The sequence below is a fragment of the Pholcus phalangioides genome, unplaced genomic scaffold (genome assembly GCF_987345545.1).
Source record: "Pholcus phalangioides strain wild (caught in Gottingen) unplaced genomic scaffold, Ppha-v1.0 ptg000043l_1, whole genome shotgun sequence".
NCBI lineage: Eukaryota > Metazoa > Arthropoda > Arachnida > Araneae > Pholcidae > Pholcus > Pholcus phalangioides.
Genome location: NW_028301629.1, coordinates 741,608 through 765,305, shown reverse-complemented (window position 1 = coordinate 765,305; position 23,698 = coordinate 741,608). Strand labels below are relative to the sequence as shown.

Below are 23,698 nucleotides of genomic sequence, written 5' to 3'. Positions count from 1 at the left end.
TTCTTCTTCTCGAGCCTAATATGTAGGCTACATTCAGCAATACGGGAACATGCTTTAAAAATCTGGAAAACTTATCTGTATGTTGGAAAACCAGGTTATTTCAATCGACTTATTTGGATGCGCTTGGTGTTTATGTCGCGGTTAGGTTTCTGGCAGTAATAATTAAGTTAAGTAACAAGAAACCAACTTCTATGCAGATTACAATATTTTATACAGTGATACACCTTCTCTATAACAGACACTTTTGTTTGTGAATTTTCTTGTTAACTAAGATTTTTTCTCTCTGCATTTTTATTTCTTTAACATATTCAAATTTAGCTAACAAACGTATTAGTTGACATGGATATACATGCTCACATGACACAGCCACCTCATGAACTGAATTTTCAAACAACATGCACATTGTCGGGGCCGAAATAGCTTACATTGGGAGAGCAAATGCGTAGAAGAAACGATTTTATTTTTACGTAATACAAGACGAGACATGCGTACACGTAGGCGTCGAATGAACATATCTTACTAGGGAAAAAGATACAAGGGAAAAGAAGACAAGCGAAAAGTCACGTAACGTATCAGTTTCGCCATCTGGAGGTGACCAGAGGGATTACAAACGTAAACTCGTACTATTCCCAACATCCTCCCCACCCTGGTCAACCTCCAGAGGAATTACCAATTGAATTGGCCGTCGAATTTCTGTTCCACTGGCTGTACGTAGAATACACGAACGAATGTTGCCGTCACGACCTTTGACGAGGGATGATATGCGTGCCTTTGTCCACATGTGTCGAGGTCTTGCATCTTCCTGTAGGAGGACGACATCTCCAACTCGTAGCTGAAAACCTTGCTCTTTATTTTTCACTTGGTGGAATGTCTTCAGCTCTAGTAGGTATTCTTTCCTCCATCGGTTCCAAAAGTCATTCAGTGAATCTTGCTGCAGTGACCACGATTTCTTGAGGTCGGTAGCTGCAGGAACCTTTCCGTGAGAAGGAAGGGTTGTAAGTCGTTGTCCAACCAGGAAGTGGGCAGGCGTGAGAGGTTCTTCGAAGCTGTCATCTAACTCGATATCAGCTGTCAATGGTCGGCTGTTGACTGCGGCTTCAATACCAGCCAACGTAGTCGTCAGTTGTTCGTCATCGAGAGATGCGCGACCTAATGTTTTCCGTAAACAACGTTTGACGACACCAATCATGCGTTCCCACCAAGCCGCTCGAGGGGCTATGAATTTCCAAGTGATTCCGTGGGAGGCGTAGTATTGGTGAGCAGAAGGTGAAGTCATGGCACCCCAAAAGACGGAAAGCTCACGATTTGAGGCGTGAAAAGTCTGCGCATTATCCGAATATACAGTGTTGGGAACACCTCGACGAGCAACAAAACGTGAAAATGCCAGCAAAAATTTATCTGTAGAGCAATCCGTGACAAGCTCGAGATGAATCGCTCGAGTGACAGCACATGTAAACAACAATATATACACTTTCACTGAGATAGAGCTTCTACGAACGTATAGTGGGCCAGCGAAGTCTATCCCCACGACACTGAATGGTTTCGACTGTGTGACTTTATCCGAAGGAAGTGGTGCTTCAATTTCAGCCGGTGGCGTGTTTCTAAAAATTTTACAGGGAAGACACTGGCGTAGGACACTTTTAATAATCTGTCGCCCTCGAAGAATCCAGTAATCATTTCGCAGTTCTGATAGTACCACTCTCGTGCTCAGATGATGGAGACGAATATGTACGTGACGAATGAGCAGTTTGACAAATGGGTGTGAACCATCGAGCACTAAAGGATGCTTTGCAGCAGCTGGAAGTGATGCGAACTGCAAACGACCACCAACTCGTATCAGATTGTCACTAAGAAATGGATGGAATTGTGCAATTTTCGAGTCTTTTGGAAGTTGTTTACCATGTTGAAGAGCATCATAGTCAGACGGAAAACAATTTATTTGAACCTGACGAATCCAATAACATTTCGCTTTTTCGAGTTCTTTTGCTGTTAATTCGCCGTGAAGTTTGCAAGACGTGCGACAGTTGTATATGAATCGTTGAATCCACGAGGTAACCCGAATAAGTTTCGCGTAAGAACTGAAACGAGAAATGTCAATCACTGGGAGAGACGTAGATACCAACATTGAACTTTTCACAGTCTGACGAATTTCTGTCGAAGGTTGATTTGGACGAGTCTCAAGAGCATCATTCAGAGATGGGTGTTCGTTGACATGAAACGATGAATCAAATACGTTACGACACTTTTCCGACTCAAGAATGGTCTTCACTGCGTGGTGAGGGAGATAATAAATTCTAGGACTTGACGATTCTGGCGCAATTTCGACGTGGTCGTTCTGGATGTAACGTTCCATTTGCTGAATGTACATTTCCCGAAAAGGGCGATCCTTATCCAGACGTCTACGAAGAGTGTCAAGGCGGCGTGAGGCAATAGGTCGATTGTCCGACGTGAAGCATACGTTTTCTTTCCACGGCAGTGAAACGACACGACGATGGTTTTCCAGGCTGTAAGATTCGTGGAAATCTTGCAATATTTTTGTTTCACCAGTCGAGAGTGATTTTTCGTTTACATCGGTGATTCCCAAGGCCTCGAGTTCCCAGAAGCGTTTGAACGAGTCATTTATTTCTTCAGCACAAGTAGTAGCCGTGCAATGAACAGTAGTGTTGTTTGAAGCAGGAGTGTGTTGGACATGAACGTTGGAACGGGTACCACTCAAGATATGTCCGAGATGAGACGGAACAAGAACGAAAGTGTCTGACAATTTGATCGGCGAATCAGTTTTCACTATTTTCCAGTAATAATCGCTACCGATGAGAATTTGAATCGGGATGTCGTCAGAAGAGTGAGGGTCCGCAAGCTGAATTCTGCGTGAAGTAGCAAATGCACCAATGTCTACCGGAGCCGTGGGATGTGAGGCGTAGGAATTATTGCTTTCGAAAGCAACTATCGGAATCGATCTGTTATCCCAAATGCTAGATAAGAAAAATTGCACTTGACGTCGATACATCGATTGTTTTGGCACAGCTTCGAATGCACTGATAGACAAGTTGACCGATTGCAGCACATGCAATTGCAGTTCATTCACTAAACTGCTGTGAATGAAGGAGGTTTGACTTCCGGCGTCTAACACACATCGAGACAATTTGCAATTTCCGTTGGGACCGAATACCCAAATACGTGCAGTTTGCAAATACGTAAAACGGGGCGATACATCAATTTTACCAACAGCAGTAGAGGCATGAAGTGAAGGACAAATGGATACGTGATGTTTCCTTTTACAGTTAGAACAGAAAGCTCTAGCACGGCGTGGGCAAGTTTTAGCGTTATGCGAACGGTTAGTACACAAAAAACAACGATGAGTGTCTTTTAGCTTCTGCACTCGTAATTGAACATCAGTTATCACCGAGCAATTTTGGGGCCAATGATCATACGATTCACAAAATGGGCAAAACGGTGACGGATTTTTCTCGTTACGTCGAGTGCTAACATGAAATGCTTCCGTAGTCGGGCGGAAATTCGAAGATGGCAAAGGAAACTCACCTTGCACTTTGCTTGAAAATCGAAATCCGTCGATTTCTTCACCGAGGAACTGCATCAGCTTGGATATGTCCATGTCCGAGATATCTTGCCGTTTAGAGTGGATAATCCACCGTTGACGAATGTCCGTAGGAAATGTGCGAAGAATCTTCGGTGTCAAAATCCGACTGTAGTTATCGACATCTTCGCCGAATGATCGGAGAGCTTGAATATGGGCGTTAATTTTCAAGTAGGTGTCGTTGAGAAACTCGGGCGATGAAGTTGTCGCTGGACGCAGGCTGTCGAAGAAATCGACGTGGGTCTGTATGATGGTATCCTTGTTGCCGTACCTGTCGATCAGCATCTTCTTCACCGTCTCGTAGGCTTCCGATGTGACGCCGATTCCCTCGACGAGCTTCTTGGGTTCGTTTTGGAGATACCCCCGTAGAAAGACGTGTTTGTCGATGGTTGACAGTTGAGGATTCTCGTCGATCGAAGAGGTGAATTGTTGCCAGAATGTCGGCCAGTCTTCAACACAACCGCGGAAGGGCTCTAGGCGTATTGTAGGCAGCTTGAGAGCACATGGTGATGAAGTCGATGTAGGTTGAGCTGAAGCGGGAATCGAAGTAGCAACCAGAGGTACCGTCGTTGGAGACTTGTTGCGTTTCCGTAGCACGAGGGAAGCATCGAACAAGGCACGTTTCGTTTTCTCAGTGTATTCCTCGCATTTTTCGATATCAATAGCGTAATCCTCGTCCGATAGTAGAGCGTGAATACCGTCGTCAAGGCGAAGTAATTCGTCCAATTCCTCCGTCAAACGAGAAACCATGAAGTCGATTTCTGAGTCGGTTTCCTTCCCGGCACTGTCCAACGTTGAAACGAATCTAGTCACCTTGGCGCGCACCGTTGTCCGTTTCCGATGAAGCGTCGTTAATTTCTCCTGATCCATATTAAGACGAGTTTCGTTGGTCAAAATGTTCATCCGACGGGTTTCCTTCATCAAAATATTCGTTCCGGCGGGTTTCGTGCACCAAAATATGTCGGGGCCGAAATAGCTTACATTGGGAGAGCAAATGCGTAGAAGAAACGATTTTATTTTTACGTAATACAAGACGAGACATGCGTACACGTAGGCGTCGAATGAACATATCTTACTAGGGAAAAAGATACAAGGGAAAAGAAGACAAGCGAAAAGTCACGTAACGTATCAGTTTCGCCATCTGGAGGTGACCAGAGGGATTACAAACGTAAACTCGTACTATTCCCAACACACATCATCAGAATCCCAAAAGCAGAATATTTTGCATTGTTTTTCAACAAGCCCTCGGCTAACTGAAAATGTTTTGCAATAATTTGATGTACTATTTTCTGCACAGAATAGTTATTTTTTCATCTTTTCTTATAATTCTTCCCAAGATTGTTCTGCAGAAGCACTGACTGTTCTGTCACGTACGTCACAATTTTCCCTATATTCTGCTTTTGGGATCAGTCTTTTGATTTCGATTAATTTATTACTGCTTCGGAATCCCTTTCTAGATACACAACTCTGTCTCTTCCAGAACGTTTTCGAGTCTTTATGTATATTGAATTAATTTAGCTGAGAGAAAAATTAAAAAAAAAAAAACAGAGCTTATACCTGGGTGGTTTCAGTGCTCAGTGTGAGACTTAACATCAAGCTGAACTGTATGGAGATTCAAGGAGTTGATATTTTCCATCTGCGTAAGTATGAGATACAGCAGAAATGAGCTGACCTTATCTCGTAAGAGGATATCTACGATCTCGACTGGGTTGTGTTATATTAGCAGGCAAAATAAAATTATTTCCAGTATTTCATTTTCCTTCAAATTATCTTTCTGATTGTTGTGAATTCAAGCTGTAAGTTATTGCTCCAGAGAGCAATCATCCTGCTACATTAAAAAAAAATTCATGCGTGATACAATAGACAAAATAAACTGTTAATTTTTGTTTGCTTTCAAACTCAGAAGACAGCATTTCTTAAACACATAACAGGTATTCCTCAAAAAAAAAAAAAATCCTTGTTATGAACAGAGCACATATACACTGCAAATTCTAACATGTGCCGATTCATTGGAAGTTTCTCAGAGAGCGATATTTACTAGTTACATGTGCGGTTTAGTAGTATCACTCGAATATTTGGAATTGTCATGATTAGTTTAGTAATAACAAATACAGTCACACCTCGTTAGTTAGTCACCCGGGTAACATGTCACTCCGCTTACCAAGTCTCATTTTGGAAATCCCAATTGTCCTCTATTGGGTTCTAATGTTATTAAACTCCTGATAATGAGTCACCCCACTCCGCTTAGTCACCTTTGTGTGGCAAAAATTCACCATTCTTTTTAGAGAAAAAAAAACCGTTTAATTCAAGCCCCTCGATAATTTTTTCGGTTTTTTGACATTTTAAACAAATCTTAGCTGGACGTTTATTAGGCATCTGTAACCCTGTGCTTACCCCACTGTCAGAATGTTCTCAAAATTAAAAAAAAAACCGGTTCTTTTAAAGACAAAGCAGCGTTATATAGTGGAGGAATATGAAAAATCGATCTATTAAGAGAACTTGTATCGAGACTGTAAAACACAAAACAGACAGAGACTTCCAATTTCTATTTTCTTTGGAAAGAAGGATCATGTCTTCAACTACCACTTTGAGAGAAGCAAAACTCGCCAGTGTTTTTTTCAGTGAAAGATAATTAAAAACAAAAATTTGTTTTTCCGAACTCAAAGAATATTTCATTTTTATTTATGATGTTCCAAAAGAAATAAACTGCCACACAAGACGATAATACTTTGGTTTCTGTAAAAAATGCGGAAAAATTTGCGAATTTTTAAAAGTTGATGAAGGTGATATTTTGTGTTACTAAAATGCTTAATTATGCAGCAAATAAACATTAATTCATTAAGAAAAACTCGGGTAATCAATTTTCATGACTGAATCAATTTGAATACTAAAATTTGAATGTAGGAACCAGAGCTCGATGAATCTACTATTGCCAACGACTATCTATACACACCGCTAAAAACTTGAAACACAAGCTAAAAACATATTTATATATTTTCCTTCAGTCCATAATCATGTGAAAAACTAGTAATCATAATAAAGTACACTATACAGCAGTGTCAAACGCTGGTGGTCAGATTCGCTGTTTTTTCCCCCAGAGGAATCCCAATGAGGAACGTATGCAGGATCGACGTTCGGAAGGGTAAGCGGGGGTAGGATTTCTGAAAGACAAATTTTTAGTTAGTAGCCTTCAAATAGCATTGAAATTAACAAACTAATTATAATAGCATGCAAAGGTATTTTCTTGCAATATTTTTTTTTTCAAATATTTGTTTACATCAAATTGAACGGGGGGAAGCAACCCCGGCGTACGCCTCTGATCCCAATATACGGTAGGAAGTGGCGGGGGGGGGGCAGAGTTGACGAAATTTTGCTGGCAAGTTGGGCGAAAGTCAAGTTTTGCCGACTTTCGCTAACAAGGGAGTCAGAAATGGTTAAAAATCTGCTGACGTAACACTTGAATGTCCCCCCCCCCCCCTAAGGCCATAAGAAATATACAGTAGAAATAAAATTAAAGGGAAAAACCCCTTTTTTTTGCTTTAAGCATAATCTGAAGGTCCCGGGCTGGGTCCCATGCGTTAAGGTGGCAGTGGTATGAAGCGAATGCAAGAGTAAAATCCGATGGCACCACAAATGGTGGTGCATAATCAGAGAGTCGTGCAGGCTGTCACCGCCAGATTCGAATACGACCATCGTGGTGTTGCAAGCAGAATCGAGAGAGATTTGTCGGAAAAGGTAGTGTTTGTCCATTCTTAAGACCATTCGTTTGTCCACGTCACCATTGCAGACGCATAGAATCAAAGGTAATCGCAGCAATGGACGTCTTGCGAAAATCCCCCATTGCTGCAGATGATGTCGAACGGTACATGCTGACGCATGGTGTTCTGCGGAGTGGATTTTTTACCTCCACTCTCCCGCCTATGCTAATAATTCAAATTTTTTTTAGTAACGTGGGAGGAGGTTGCCCTCTGTATCCACCTAGGCTCATTACTGTGGCTTGATTTGGGCCAACACGCACAGGAACAGCAAGAAAATTACAATTATATAGTACTCAGAACCAGCCTTCTTTTGTGCTTTTTTATATTGTTTTTAATTGGCGTTACTAGCGCCGATGTGCACATGCTCTTCAATTCTAATCGATGCATGTCCTATCCAGGTCTACGCGTGATGCAAAATTTCAAGCCTATTGGGATGCTTGGTGTTGCATTTTGGTTGGTCAGTAGTGTGCTTAATTATGAAAAATTTAAGCATTTACCATCTTTATGGAACACAGCTGCCAGCACTAGCAAGTACACGAAATAAGCAAAAGTCGGACAACATACATAGACCATACAACATATATTAGGGCCATTCATATACAGGGGTTGGACAAAATAATGTGAACACCTGTGCAAAAAACAACACTCGAGGGAACCTGTCGTATACTCCTGACCTCTAGTGTGGAAGAGTTTCACTTAGTGGGCGATAATGTGCACACATCAGTCTAGTCCATAGTTTGCCCAACCTTTTTTTGTCCCATCGCCCCCTTCAGAATTTTTTTTTTCTCTTATCGCCCCCCCCCCCCCAACGCAATCTAACCCATAGGATCCTATGTTAAACCCGTAACTTCTACCGCCCCCATGGGGCATCCCATCGTCCCCCACGGGTCTAGTCGTAGGCAGTGATAGCGTTCGAATGCGATGTATATTGGGGCGTTAAAACTTCGTTATGGCTGACCTCACAGATTTCGAAAGAGGCATGATTATTGAGCCCGTCTTTGCCTTGGCCACAGTAACGAAAACGGCCACCCTTGGTGTCGGGAGAAGTACCGTGTCGACAGTAATGACAGCCTATAGCAAACAGGGAAAGACATCATCTACCAAGCATAACAGTGGCCGAAAGTCGAAGATGGCTGATAGACCCAGAAGGGTTTTGAAGCGGATTGTGTGTGTGGCCAAGAAAGCGCATGATAGCAGCATCCCAAATAACATCTGAGATAAACACACATCTATAGGAAGGTGTATCGACAAAAACTACCCGCCGTGAACTGTATACAGCGAACATACAAGGTAGAGCGACTATTTAAAAATCATTGGTGACACCATGGGCACACCATTTGGCAATGCCTTGAAACGACGAACACGATGTCACGAACGTAAGAATCGGACACAACAACAATTGGAGAATGTCACCTGGTCAGACGAATCGTCGTTCACATTATTCCAGATTAACGGACGTGTTTACGTTTGGAGAACGCCAGCACAAGCCTATGACGTTGATTGTCTCCTTCCTACTGTTAAGTATGAAGGTGGATCAGTGATGCTGTGGGGGGCGCGATGTCTCACCGTGGTCTCGGCCCACTTGTTGTCCTGGATGGGCGGGTTAATGCAGCGGTTTATGTCAGTATTCTGGCCGACCACCTTCATCCAATGGTGCAATATTTGTTCCCTGATTCTCGACCTGGGTTCCAAGAAGATAATTCGCCCGTTCACACTGCTGGAATTGTCGGAGACTGACTTGATGAACACCATGATGAACTGCAACACCTCGAGTGGCTCGTTCGGTCCCTTTATCTTAATATAATTGAACCTTTGTGGGGTATTTTGCATTCCAAAATGTGCAGTAGATTTCCACCTCCAATGACACGTTCTGAATTAGTGGCCTTTTTGCAGGAGTGGCGGCTATGTATCTCTTTGATTGTTGTGCATGACTTGTATTTGTCCATCCCACGACGGATACAAGCTGTAATTAATGAAAAAGGAGGGCCAACAGCCTATTAATAAAGATTTTGTCTCATTTCACAGGTGGTCATATTATTTTGTCGAATCCCTGTACATACACTCACACCAAGGGCGTAGCGAGGGGGGGGGGGGACTTGGGGGGTCTGGTCTCCCCACCGAAATGTGAGAAAATGACCGAAAAAAGGGAAAAAGATGGCAAAATCCGTTGTTCTGTCACTTTCGTCCCCCCCCCCCGAACGAAATTTCTGGCTACGCCCCTGACTCACACGCCACACATACCGATTCGTTAGAAATTCCACAGAGGAATGTGTACAAGGTGCATGTTCGGATTAGTGTTAGTAGTAGTGCATTTAATTAAAGATATGGATATTGTTGGCGTCGGAGCCGGAACTGCTGGGCATCCCACAGTATTTTGCATCCTCAAAATGTATATGATATGGTTTACCCCGAAGTTGGCCAAAACTTCGGCCGGCCAGTGTCCGAAATTCGGGCTTTGACTGGCCCCTATACATATATTAATCCCTATGATTCGGTGTCATTGCCTCGTTGAAGTATTTTTTGTCATAGCTATGGCCATTTATAATTAGCCATAGCTAACCATATTTAATGTGGTTAACTATGACAACCCTAACGATCAAAAGAATCTGAATATCGAAATCTTAATGATCCATATATAGGGATCGATATGTTGGGGCCGGTGAAAGTCCGAATTTCGGACATTGGCCGTATCAACAGGATCGGACAGTTCGCGAAGTGGCCAACTTCGGGCTTTGGCAGTAACATATATAAACATATCGACCTCTCGAAAAAATTGATTTATTATAAGAAATCGCATTTATCATCTCATATGAAAACTTGTGATTAAAAGTAAACTACTTTAGTTGCAGAGATTGTCCCATGACAAACAATTTTAAACACCTAGTATTTGCTATTGGGTTGTATAAGAAAAATAATATACACTCATTACATCCCAAATCTTTTTTTTTTTTTCCTCCCTTCGCAGTTTCTCTAATTTCTCTTTCACACACGTGAACACTTAAGGTAGAGAGAGAAGTGAAGGTTATTTTTTATTATTGTTATTATTTGTTAATCCACGCCGGTTCAGTTGTTTGCTTTTCTGCTTGATTACCCAATTACATTCCCTGAATTCGTTTGTTCAGGTTTTGGTTTTGCATGTTTGTGGCTCAAGGTCTTGACTGCAGGAAATAACGGCGAGCATTATAACAAACAAGTGGTTTGATGGGAAAAGGAAAAAAAAAAAATACTTTCAAACTATCTGGCGAATGTTTTTAATGATATGCATGGTTTCAAGAGCCGTAATTCTGTTCCCTAGGGGATTGTGTTCCTTCAATCCTTTTTTTTTCACCCATGCCTTCATCTCCCTTTTTCATTTTCTTGTGGCCCACCCTATCTTGACTGATTCTCACATGCGGCAGCTAGAAACTTTCAACTTATTGAATATATGTCTGTGTAAGCTTATAGTGTAAAAGAAACTTAGAGAGATTGAGATAGAACTTTGGCATTATTTATAGTTCTATAAATGATGTCAATCTCTTATGAAGGTTCCATCTGCTACAAAATTCTCCGGATCTGTATATACTTTTTTTTACAGCTCTCTGCAAAACTCTCCCTCGGCTTTGATAACCTGCCAGGGCTTCGCCCCTTTCAATTGATTATGGCCGCGCCTCAAAATGTCATCTACCCTCCTCTTCCCGGGTTGATAGTCATTGCTTGCTGGTTTGCTTCAACTGCTCTTTGTTGAGAGACTTGAATGGGAGATAAGCTCATACTGTAGTCTCGGAGTTGGAACTTACACTTCGTCGCTTGCAGGGCCTCAAACACGGAGTCCACTCGACTTTAGACTCTGCAGGCGAAACAGAACAGTGTCTCTTAATGGATCACACGGATGGGGCTGACAGGCCTTCAGCCCAGGGTCCAGAACGATTCTTATCATTTTCGTTTTTGCTCTCGCACTAAATTCACTATAGTGGGGTTAGTGAAAACGAAAGTGTCAGGATGGATGACACATCTAGCTTTGAATTTTAATCAAGGGTATATTGTACTCGGAAAGAGCAGTCAATCGTCAAAACATCAGATATATACGGATGGATCAAATGGCCAGTAAGGGATAGCGGCTGCATATGTTATCACAAAAGACAAAGTGGTACTCCAGGAGTGGTCGAACAAGCTCCACGATGAAAATAGTGTTTTCCAGGCTAAAACACTCGCACTCTTGGAGGCTACTAAAAAAATTGCGGGAGACATTATAAATACAGCTATCTTTATAGACAACTTATCGGTGCTTCAAACAATAAGTGACCCTCTAACTTCACACTAGGCAGCAAGAGAAGTCAGGGAGATCCTCCGCAATAACCCGCACATTAGAATCTCTTGGATCAAGGCGCATGCGGTTGAGCAGTATCTGTGAAAGAGACACCACGAAAATGTTATTATTAGGCACTAGCTATTACCTGCGGCTTTGCTCGCGTAGATTTGGTAATTTGAAAATTACTCGGCGATGATTCCCCCATAAAACATTTGACTCATTTGGGGAGAGGGGGGAATTTTCAGAAATCCCGTCTTAGTGGGTGTTTACATTATGAAATATAATATTGACTGAATTTCATATTCATGGCTTCAGCGATTTCTGCTCAGTGATGAATGCTTCATATAACCTTTGAACCCATTATTCAACCTCATTAAGGGCCGTATTCACCGACATGGTTTAAACTGTAGTCACAATTTTTGGATAACAGATCAATATAGATTGGTTAAAAACCTGAATTTAACCAATCCGTGTCGATCTCTCATCAAAAAATTGTGACTGTAGTTTAAACCATGTTGGTGAATACCGCCCTAAGGGGGTTGAATTTTGAAAAATCCCTTCTCAGTGAGTCTCTGCATTACAAAAATACTGACCAAATTTCATGTTTATAGCTTCAGTGGTTTTGGCTCAGAGTGATTTCTCTGTCCCCGATTTACGGTCACCCTCTTTTACGGACGACTTTTTTTGTCCCTACGGTGGTCGCAAAAGAAGGGTTTCACTGTATGTATGATGGTATATGGGGTACACTGTACTATATGGGGTCTTTGTGTGTTACTAGCTGCTGTTACATTTATACAATCTATTACGGTGTTTGAAGTATCCTTAAATACGTGCACATCTTCCTAAAGTTTTGTTGCATGCCGTGCTGTATATGTACTTCGTTTTTCTGCATCATTTGGGTACAGTAAAACCTCTCTTTTATAGGCGATTTTTTTTTTTTTGTCCCGTCGATGACCGCAAAAGAGAAGTTTCACTGTATTATACAAAATTATCTTGTATGTATTATCAATATTGTCATATTATATTATTTTTTTTTATTTGTGGTTTGAGCTTTGTTGTTGCGTTGCAATATACGCAGTAAAGTTTCCCGACATGATCCTGCTCCCGTTAGATCAACGGCTAAAACTGACGAATTTCGCTGGTAGTGCCAGGACCATGTACGGTATGAGAGAAAAAAAAAAGCCTAGGGGACCTTGTCGCAAATATATGGAAAGGGGGCATGGCTCATTGTTAGATATTGCGTCCAAGATATCTAGAAGTTATTGGCCTTTGCCACTGCTATGGAAAGACAGGCGTGTTTAATCTCCCGGTTGCCCAGTGCATCTTTTTTAAGTTAATCCAAAATTAGGGAAAGGATATATCGAATTTCATATTTGCTCAGTGCGATATTACATTTTTGTTTTCGAAAGGGTTCCTAACCAAAACAAAATCCAAATTCCGTGTCAATAGCGTTTTCACATGTTCTAAAAATAAATATTTGTTAGAAAATACTTGCGAAATGCTCGGAACCAGTTCTGAAAGGTTGTAACGAAATTCCGATCGTTCTCGTTTGAATGTTATACGATAGTTTTCAGTGAAAATTCCTTGGTAAGATTGTGTTTTTCGAAACAAGAAATTAACGTTAGCGTGGCTAGAAATACGATATTTTTAACCAGTTAATCGCTGAATTTTTCAAGCATGTTCTAGTTCAATCATGCTCTGTATATTTAAATACAGTATCTCTCAGTTTCTCTACATGTAAACCAAAAATGAAAAATTTTCGGATGAGGCATTTTTGTATACAAACAAAGGGTTAAGTAATGACCCGTGAAAAAAATGGTTCTACGCCGGTGGAAAAAGTGGAACATTTTTTTTCCCCTCCTGTTATCTGACAAGTGATCCGTAAAAATGTGTGGCAGTGTGGCTAAAAATGCGCCTTACAGCCTTAGCTTCGCTTTTTTATGTATGCTTCTGTGCTTTTTTTGCGTTTAGGTCGTGATTTTCTTTCTTTCTTTCTTTGAAATCCTTCGTTACGTAATCGTGTGAATTTACTGATGAATGTTCTCTGTAAACAGTTATGTATACTGTATTAATAAGCGATAAGAGTCTACCTACAGGACTGATAATAATTTGCGAGATACATTCTCCCCCCCCCCTCCCCCTCTGGCAGATAGCTTGCAATTGCGTCAAGCGAATAATACCATGGGTCGTTTGAAGTGACAGGTCACCGTGTGTTGGTAGATTAAATCTCGGTTAAAAAAAATATTTCACTTTTTTTCCTACTTGTGTGTAACTGTATATACCTCTTTCTGTTTACGTCACTGCCTCTCCTGTGTAATTTTTTTTTTCCTCTTCTCCCTCTATGAAAAGGTGAATTTTTCCTAAACTCGTGTTATCACGTCGCCAAATTTGGCGTTCTCTGAGTTTTTTTTTGGTTTCCGAATTCCGTGGACAATTGGCGAGGAATGTGACCTTTAAGCACATACGAGTGTGTACGTGTGATGCTGATTGCGTGAGAACGTGAGACGAGTTCGTTTAGGACAGTGCCCGCTTATACTCGTTGAATTTTCGATCATTCGCGATCATTTATTTATTCGTTTAAATGGCTACGCCGTCTGGTTTTGAGCCAAGTCTGCGTTTAGTGCCGCGGACAGGCTGTGATTAATGAATTGGGCTGTACACCCTGAAAGGGAACAAAACTAAAAAAGCAACTAGCTCAGTGAATGACCAATACGTTATTTGGCCTGATTTATGTCTTGGTGTTATTTTGCTGAGGATTCGTAAAGTCGAAATTTAATCATACAGATCGTTTCTGCAAGCTCGGTTCAATGCAATAATTTAGCTACGTGACAGTATTATGCGCGTGTTAGGCCTAGGCCTAACTATTTACGAACTATCGTATTTGAATACCACTAAACGCATATTTTAGTAAATTATTGGTTTAACATTCAGGGCCTGACTTTCACATGAGGCAGTGTTTCTCAAAGTGTGCTTTGCGGAGAGGTATTCATTTGTGTACCTATTTATTTTGTGACAGAAGTTTGAGAACCCACTGTTCTACTACCTCCATCGTTGCAGGTTGCACTTTCACCAAAATCACTTTTTCTAGTCTATATGGAAACAAGTCGTGGTACATTGTCGTACCCAGTTTTATTGAATTTAGGATGCTAACTTTTTACTAGGAACTCTTTAAAAAATTATTTCTGTCAAAATTGGATCATTTTTGAATAAGATGGTCTCTGAAACCTAAAAAAACCCATTTTATAGACATTTTTAAGTAAAGAAAACACTTATATTTACTTTTTTTTTTAAACATTTTAGTTTGCTGAAAATACAAGAATAAAGAAGACTGAAAACTTGAAAACACAAGGCTCTTAAAAAATAACACTACATAAACACATAAACATAACATTCATTTTTTTCAAATCCACTACAAACTCTCACTGCCAATTGGTGAGGTTCCTTGATTTTTCTTATGATTTGGCTCCTGGGATATTAAATTTCATGGGCTGGGTCAGGCCATAAGTAAAATTTGCCAACTTGCTTCATGGCCCTTACACGCGCCTCCCCACTGTGATAAAAATTGGTGAGCATCTGCTCGTTTCTTATCGCACGAAGAGCAGCTTCAAGTGTTTCATTTGAGTAATTGCGGTAGGGTCGACCACCCAGCTTCCGCGCGTACTTGCGAACCATTGCTGGAACAATAATTAAAAAAAAAAAAGACTAGTGAAAAAAGGGCAAAAACGCTGAAAAAAAAGGGGGTGCAAAGTCACCACCTGAATCCCCATTTTTTTGTTTATGCTTCATATTTCTGCATATTTAAAATTCAAATAAGTATTTCTAATCTTAAGTAACTTGTGCATAGAAATATTAACTTATCTAGTTTTCACTAAACACGCACTGCCTGCAACAGGCGAGGTTTACACGCACTTGAAAAATTTCGTGTAAATCGCAATATTCTCTAGAGAATAATTGACCGGCGATGATCCAGTAATGCGGTCGGTGAGTCGCCTAAAGCTCCTGAATCTGCTCGAAAAATCTGGAAACCGATATTTCAGGGAAGTGTTTGCGTCCTAAAATCCGTGAATGGCACATAAGTGGAACCTTGGCACAAAGTCACCCCAGTTTACGGGTATAATCCCTATAACACAGAATATCCATGATATTGCACCTATATATCTTGGACACCTCTGTAATTTGGACGGATTTTAATGGAACCGTAGGTGTCCGGCTTAGACAGATTCTCTTGTATAGATCTTTTTTTCCCTATTTTATACAAGGCTTTATGGAACTAAATGCCATTTGTTGTATATTTGATTTTTGATTAATAAGTCTAAACAGTAGTAGGTAAATACTTGTAGATAAATTCATAAAATAGGGCAAAAACATATGCTAGTAGCAAAATAATTCAATGCTGGGTAGAACAGACAGTGTAGATTTAGTGTTAACCAAGAGGAGGTTGTGACATGGCCAAAAGCTCTTTGCATGGTTTCGAACGGGCGTCTGAAATGTTTACAGGGTTCCTAGCGACCTGGAAAGTTAGAGAAATGAAAAATGGTCGGGAAAAATTTAAAATATTTTGCAAAAGTCTCACACAGGGGAAAGTTCTGTGAAGTGGGAAAAAAACTTTAAACTTGAAAACAAAAATTGTGTGCGGTGGCCCAGGTCGATAAGATACTCGCCTAAAATACCGAAGGATGTTTAGAGGTGTCGCGAGTTCAATACCCTGTTCGTCCTTGTATTTTACTGACACAGGGGTACAACAGAAACGACGGCGGCATGACCGCAGAAAAAATTGCTACCGCAGGGAGTTCCACATCGAGGGGTTACAGCACCAACCTCTCGATGAGTATAAAAAACAAGCCTACCGTTCGGAATCGGCAATAAATTGCCCCTCGTGTGTGCAGAAAATGACCGTCGTTCGACAAAAATGATCAAATGGAAACAAAAATTCGGAAGGTATTCGGAATATATTTTCACGTACTTATATATATTTATTTCTTCCAGATTTTTGAGTTTTGGTCAAGGAAAGTCGGAAAAATAATCAAGCAGCTTCTGATGGGCACCCCTGTTTCAGACTTGTGATTGCTCCTCAGCTTGAGCCTCGTGGAGAAAATTTTGGTTTATGAATTAATGTTGTTGTACCTCAAACACCCGGGCTCAGACGCCACTGGTTGCAAATCCGTTCGTTTTCATGCAAAATTTAAAAAATTCGAGCTCTGAATCTTAGAATTCCCCCCCCCCCCCCATTTGTATATATATCTTCTCATTCCTTACCAATTTTTTTCACTTGCAAAGTACCACGTTAATGGGTTTTTAAATTTTCGGTTCGATCCCGATGACACAAGCTAAATACTTGTCTACTCATCTCTTTTAATGTTTTTTTGTTATCTCACTCAATGCTTTTTTACACCAAATGCAGACACATCAAGATGATCCGTGTTTTTTTTTTCTTTTTTTTTGTATATTCGGCAGACATTGATGAATGGCGGAAATATTTTTCTTTCTTCTTTCCTTATTACTGAAATTACTGCAAATATCTATTATTTTCTTAAATTATTCATTTAATCGCGGATTAAGCGCCGCGTGTGGCGAGAATTTTATCGATCTCCCGCACGCGTTTCCATCAAAAAGCGGCAACCCTTGATACACTCTCTGAAATCTATTACGCCAGTGAAAACCACAAATCCCCGTCCTTTTCAAACGTTACTCCAGCCGGGGTTGTATTATTTTTATTATTGTTGCTATATTATCATCATCGCTGCTGCGTGTATATTTTTCCCTCCATTGTTATTGATAGTTCCATCCGAAGTTCTGTGATATTACTCGCGTTGAGTAAAAAAAGTGCAGTGAGCTCAACTGTATCAACATCGTTCTTCCCTCCCACAGCGAGGAAAAAAACATTCCGGGCAAATTTCTAAATCGCAGTGATGTCGACAGCTGCGTAAATTTTACCAAGTTCGGGTGTCGTTATTTGTGTCCGTTTTGTTGGGTTTTTTTTCTCCTCTTCCCCTTACCGAAATAAAATTTAAAATTAATACTGCGCTGTGGCTGTGTGCGGAGCTTGCGGCAGTGGTAAAGGCAGTGGTGTGGCTAGAGGCCTGGCACTGATCGGTATTTTGACTACGGATCAGCACCAGCGCTTTGCCGACCCCCGATCGTCAGCAGCAGCAGTGCGGTGCGTTTGCCCGGCGTCCGGCGGCAGGACGTCCAAGGTGCTAGACTCGCAGCTGTCCGTGCTCGCAGCCCTGGATTCGACGGGTAAGCTCGATGTGCACGTCAAGCAGTACAAGAAGATGAAGAAGCGCAAGGAACTGGACGCTCTGGTCGCCAATGGCAAGAGGCTCAAGAAGGGATCGGGTTCGTGTTCGGCCCACGAGCTGCTCAAGCACGACACTGACTCGTCCGATGTGGAAGACTTCTCCTCCGCCGTTAGCTCGAGGAAAAGCAGGAAGAAGTTTGTGGCTTTTGATTTTGTTGCCTAAATATGAAGAATCATTCTTTTTTTTAAATGAGTATACCCAATTTATTAAAATTTGTAATTTCGTTCACACCCCCCCCCCTCCTTGTTCAAGTAACCAAAAAAAAAAATTTATCTTGCTTTAATTTCAACGGATCATCAATAAATATGGTGCTGATTTCATATATACTTTTGGCGTTTCTTTCATATATATGTTGTAAACCCCTCCTTGAGCAGAGATTATGGCGTATTTTTGCCATAAAAAAACAACCCATCCCTTCAAAAAACTCCTAGGTACACTACTGTTATTGCCAGTTATAAAGGTTAGCCATTTGATATCAAAATTGTCAGGATAAAAATTGTTTGCTGAAAAAGTCAGGATAAAAGAAAAACTTTAATAAGCAACAGGTACTTTATGTTTTCGAGTTTTTGTGCATCTGGTTTGCATTAATGCAGCACAGTTTTTATTTGAGGCACGATTCCAAGTTGGCATCGGTAATTTGGCTCCTTTATTTATAAATAAAATTTATGTTAGAAATTAATTTCCCATATTTCCCTGTATATAGACCTAAATATACTGAGAATACAATATGCAAATTTTTGACTTGAAGTCCAAAAGACTATTCTAAGTAGTTAAAATAATTAGGTCTTCTTTCTTTGGATCTTTTATTAACAGCCTTATTACAGAAATAAGACAGTTTTTTCTTTTCCCAGTTGTGTTTCTGTACCAAGACAGGTTTTTAATTGCGTTATCTTTTCTTATCAAGCTCATCAATTGTAAAAAAAATTATTATATCCTCTTTGTGTTCCAGAGGTACACATAATCATACCTCCTTCTTAAACAGGTTTAAATGATTCTTTTTTCAAGTGAAGACCTAAAGTACACATGTACCTAACTCAAATGGTCCTAGTAAAGATGTCGACCTTAGTTAATTAATTAAAAATTTCTTTTTAAAAGGTATTTTGATGTACAAAATAAACACAATTCAATCAAAAAATTTTTCTTTGACAGTTTTTGCTTAGGTTTGAAGAGGATATCCTATAAGTAAACGAAGCAATGATAGCTTTATTTTTCATTTTAACTTCATTCATTATTATTTGTACAGCCTTTCCTGCAATTTATCAAATATTCTCCTATACCTATTTGTGCGCATTCATGCTTTATCCTTGCATTAATCTGTATCGCACTATTTCCTAAAACTCTAATAAACATTTGTTTCCTGCTATATTTTTAAATAAGAGATGTAATTTATTTCAATACAATAAGAAATTAGCTATCTATTAATTTTATAGCAATGTTTCTACGGCATTGGATCATAGTGATGAAAGGTTGACTGTGCATCAGTGCCGTCTTAACGCATGGGCCCACTTGGGCACAGCCCAGGGCCTCATAAAAATGAGATCTGATTAAAATTTACTAGAATTTACCAGGTAGGGCCTCAGAAAAACCACTTGGCCCGTGGGGCCCGCACCTTCAACCCGCACGGGTAAAAAGCTTATATCCCGGGAGGGACAGAGCCTGGGTCGTGTCTGGTCTGTCGGGGGGCCCATGATTCTCTTAAGACGGCCCTGCTGTGCATCTACTTTTGAAAATATTTGTATAGGAGGTATAAGCATACTGTTCATACAGGGTGTCTGTTCTCCCTTCCTTCATGAATATATTTTCTCTTTTTAATTAGAAGTGGTAACCATTTGCCACTCACGTCCATATGTGTTCCGCTCTGTCAATTTGTTCTCGTCACAATGTGCATTCTCATCTCTGGTACACTCGTTTGGCTTCATATTGGTCTTCGAGAAGATCTGGATGTGCTGCGTGCTCACATACAACAAGGTAAAATGCTGTGAAGGTTGGCGAAAGGAATGAAGCTTCGCAAAATTTATTCTCTTACGCAATAGTCATTATAAATGTTCACCTCTAATGAGATTTTAGGAAATTAGCGATGGGTAAATAAAATTATTTAATCTAAGTGGTAATAGTTTTGGCATCCGGGTGGATAGTTTAAGAAGTTTTACAATGATTTGTGACCAACCTCTTTGTGATTTATCTCATAAAGTATTCGTAATTCAACCATTCACATAAAAATCTGGTCTATTCCATGCACATATGAATTAAATGGAACGAAAGTTGGGAGAGGGGTCAAATCTGATTATACCCGACTTAATCTTTCGATGACTCTGTTATTTTCATTGTTTACAGTTTTCATTTAAAAATCGAAACAATTCCATTATGGATGCAAATTCTAAGTTCATATTTTAAATATGTCAAAAAAGGTGAAGATGTGTTCGAATTGAAACTGACATTGCAAATTCAGCGCTTGATTTATTTGCGAACTGGAAAGATTATTTAGAGCCGGTTAAAACATTGAATGCTGACTAAAAATCCATATTTATGTTACGCTTATGAATGATGTACACTGTTTTTGTTTTTAATATTGATTTATTGTTGATTTGAAGCAATTTTTAAAAAAAAAATTCTTTCATTTCTTACTATAGTTGAAGCGGGCAATAAAAATACACCCGAACTCATCCATTCCTTACATAATGACCTTCAAAACCTTGAATCTAATGTCTCTGCATTGTTTTTTGAAATAAGGAAGAACATTGCGGATGTAAATAATGCTACCAAAGAGGTAATATATGTTTGTTCTATTCTTTAAGATGTTTTAATCAGGGTTGGTAAAAAAAACGGGTTTTTTGAAAAAAACCAAAAAACCAGGTTTTTTTGGTTTAAACCGATTTTTTTATTTTAAATAGTATTAACATTAAAAACAATAAAATTTCTGAAAAATCATTGAAAATTCTAATAATTAATTAAAATAAAATGTTTATTAATATAGTTAAAACTATTCCCATATTAATTAATAAATATTTCTTACATTTTAACAAAAACCAACTTTTGCAATTTAATTATTTTTTGCTTAACTCAATGGATTACTGTGTGTTTGAAAATTCTTTAATGTTATTATTAATCATATATATATATATATAGATGTTTTCTCCATTTACTTTCATTATGCTTAATTAGGAAGCTATTTTGCAAAAACTATAATAAAAATTAGGTGAATATAATGTATTTAATGAAGCATAAATAATGCAGATTAATTAGCAATGATTAGTGATATACAGGGTGATTATAACTCAGGTTCTGATTTCAAAACACTGTGAAAAAAGAACGATTGTCAGAATAACTTGAAAATTGACATGAATATTCATTATGAAAAGGAATTTTATTAAGTAAAGGGGGAAAAATACTTAAAAATGTAAAATTAATGACATCATCCAACATGTGGGAAATTTGCTCACAGAATGGAAATGATAGCCAGTCATGGCAAAATGATAACTTAATTATAGGATTGCACGATTTCACAATTCATGGAAACATCACAAAAAAATGAAGTAATTGAACAAATAACTACAACTTACTCAAGACGTTAAATATGTTGTCCACCGTGTTCTGGCTATGAAGGGAAAGGACAAAAATTCTTGATCAACAACAGATCAGAGTAATCAAGATACATATGAAACATGACAGCATGTATGATATTTAATTGGTTTTTTTTACATTTATAGATAGAAAAGCTCAAAATAGTCACATCAAAGCTTCAGGAAAGTGTTGATGCAGCTCCCGCTCTCAAGCAACTGCCAAAAAATGTGGAATCTGTAGAAGAAGTATGCCCTGACTTTGAATCATTACATTTAATTTATATTTTGATTTAAATTTTCCTTCCATGGTTTAATATATGCTTATTTTGATTTTTTTTTCATTCTCAGAGAGTGGTTATGTTTGGAAGCAAAATTTCTGCCTTAGAAAGTTCTGTGAAAGAACTTAAGGATTCCCAGATTTCTATTCAAAGCTCCACGAAAAACCTATTTGGAGAAATTGACTCAATCAAAGTATGTTGTTGAACTTTATTGCGATCAGTTAATTTATGTTCGAGAAAATGTCATGATCTTGAAGTGAAAAGTATTCTTTTGTCCTTTTTTAAATTGCAGTAGACTCTGTACTATCTGGCCTAATGTGGCAGAAGGGCGAGCTGAATTACAGAAAAGCCAGATAGGCTGGAGTTCCATATATAAATTATCACTTCTTCTAACTCCATCCATTACCCACTAAAACATCCTTTTTGTACCAAAACCCACTCCTATTTATATTTTCTGACCTCTAAGTACAGGCTAGTACTTAATAAATGCTTTTTATGTACTGAACTGTATGTTTTAAAAATTTATTACAGAATTAATTATCCAAAAAATAAAAATATTGTGCAAATTTCAGGTTTTAGGATAAATTCTTTTATGTCTGTTTTGATTACAGGAAATCAAAAAATCATGTACGCTATACAGTATAAACATATACCATACACTTTTAAAATTAACCAAACATTAATGTAAAATGTAAATTTAATTCTCTTACAAAAATTATTTAAACGTATTTCACTCTTCGTTGATAAATGATAATACAAATGTCAAAAGGTAGGCCTGAGATGAAAGTGTCAAAAAACTTAGTTGTTAGTTTTTAAAAAGCCTTGATGTAGACGATCTGGGGGCATTGCCATTTTAGCCCTCTTCCCTGATGCAATGTCCCTCCACTTACACTCTAACCAGTGCTCAAAATCCAGTGCATTTTTTAGGTGGGGCTAGCACAGTCTGGGAGATTTTAATGGTCAATTTTGCATTGTCACACCCCAAAACTGGTTTTCGTGCATCTTGGAATCAGAAAATTATTATGTATTAGTTTTTAACCGGGACGGATCGTTCAGAAACCAGATAGTCAAGAGTTTACTGTATATGAAATTCATGCTATATAATCAAATTGTGTACAACCTTCACCTTAACATGAAAGCTTTGAAATACATTCAAAAGCTTCAACATTTTTCACCATGCATGCTAATGCAATGCTCATTATTTTACTTTCCATCACTCACCTGGTGCAAGGTGGCTTTTAAGATTCTTTGCTACTGATACAAGTTAAAATCTGATCCTATGTATATATACTCTCAATTTTTTTGAAATTTTGGAGTTTGCTGAAAATTAATTTTCACACCTTAATTTGATTCCAGACAACCATTCATGACCTGGCTAATTCCACAAAATCCAACGACTCAAGATCATCTTACTCTCCACTCACCAGGGATTTGACGTATAAGAATGCCATTTCAGACGCAAAAGAAAGAGTGACCGTTTTGGAGAATGTATGTTATAGATAAAAAAATGCTATTTTTCTCTTTTGATTATTTTGCTATAATTAACTCTGTCAGGTGCTTTGTCTGTTACACAGTTCAGACTTGTTTCAGATTGTACTTTTAATATTGTTCCCGGACAAAGGGTTGAGAAACAACCAAACCTTTCCAGCATTTCAGGTTTCTCTGAGCAGAAAGTAGCCAAAAAGGAAGATACGATTGCATTAATGGGTGGTGATGAGGAAGGGAAAAGACATGTCTAGTTAGATTTTTTTTTCTGTGTGTGGATTCAAAACTGGTTTTCATGATGCTATTTGTGCTTAAAGATAAATATATAACAAAATGGAAGGTTTTTAAGATAGCACAACAATAGACGATGTACAGGTACAGTACGCAGAGCCTGGGGGATGTCGATGAGTAAATATTTGGTGAATTTATAGT

At 39.1% G+C, this 23,698-nt stretch overlaps 1 protein-coding gene across 2 annotated transcripts in view; it reads left to right on the top strand.

The window, feature by feature from the left end:
* LOC149063760 (EF-hand calcium-binding domain-containing protein 14) overlaps window positions 1–23,698 on the top strand; it is a 54,742-nt gene that overhangs the window by 7,060 nt on the left and 23,984 nt on the right. Inside the window, exons 1-6 of one of the 2 annotated variants that reach the window (XM_089255582.1) lie at window positions 17,256–18,077; window positions 19,760–19,911; window positions 20,574–20,710; window positions 21,651–21,749; window positions 21,852–21,974; window positions 23,138–23,269. In XM_089255582.1, coding sequence (XP_089111708.1) covers window positions 17,917–18,077; window positions 19,760–19,911; window positions 20,574–20,710; window positions 21,651–21,749; window positions 21,852–21,974; window positions 23,138–23,269 — 804 coding nt within the window. In that variant the 5' untranslated portion in view covers window positions 17,256–17,916. Of the gene's footprint in view, window positions 1–17,255; window positions 18,078–19,759; window positions 19,912–20,573; window positions 20,711–21,650; window positions 21,750–21,851; window positions 21,975–23,137; window positions 23,270–23,698 lie in introns of those variants that run through there. The other variant, XM_089255581.1, reaches the window with a different exon arrangement.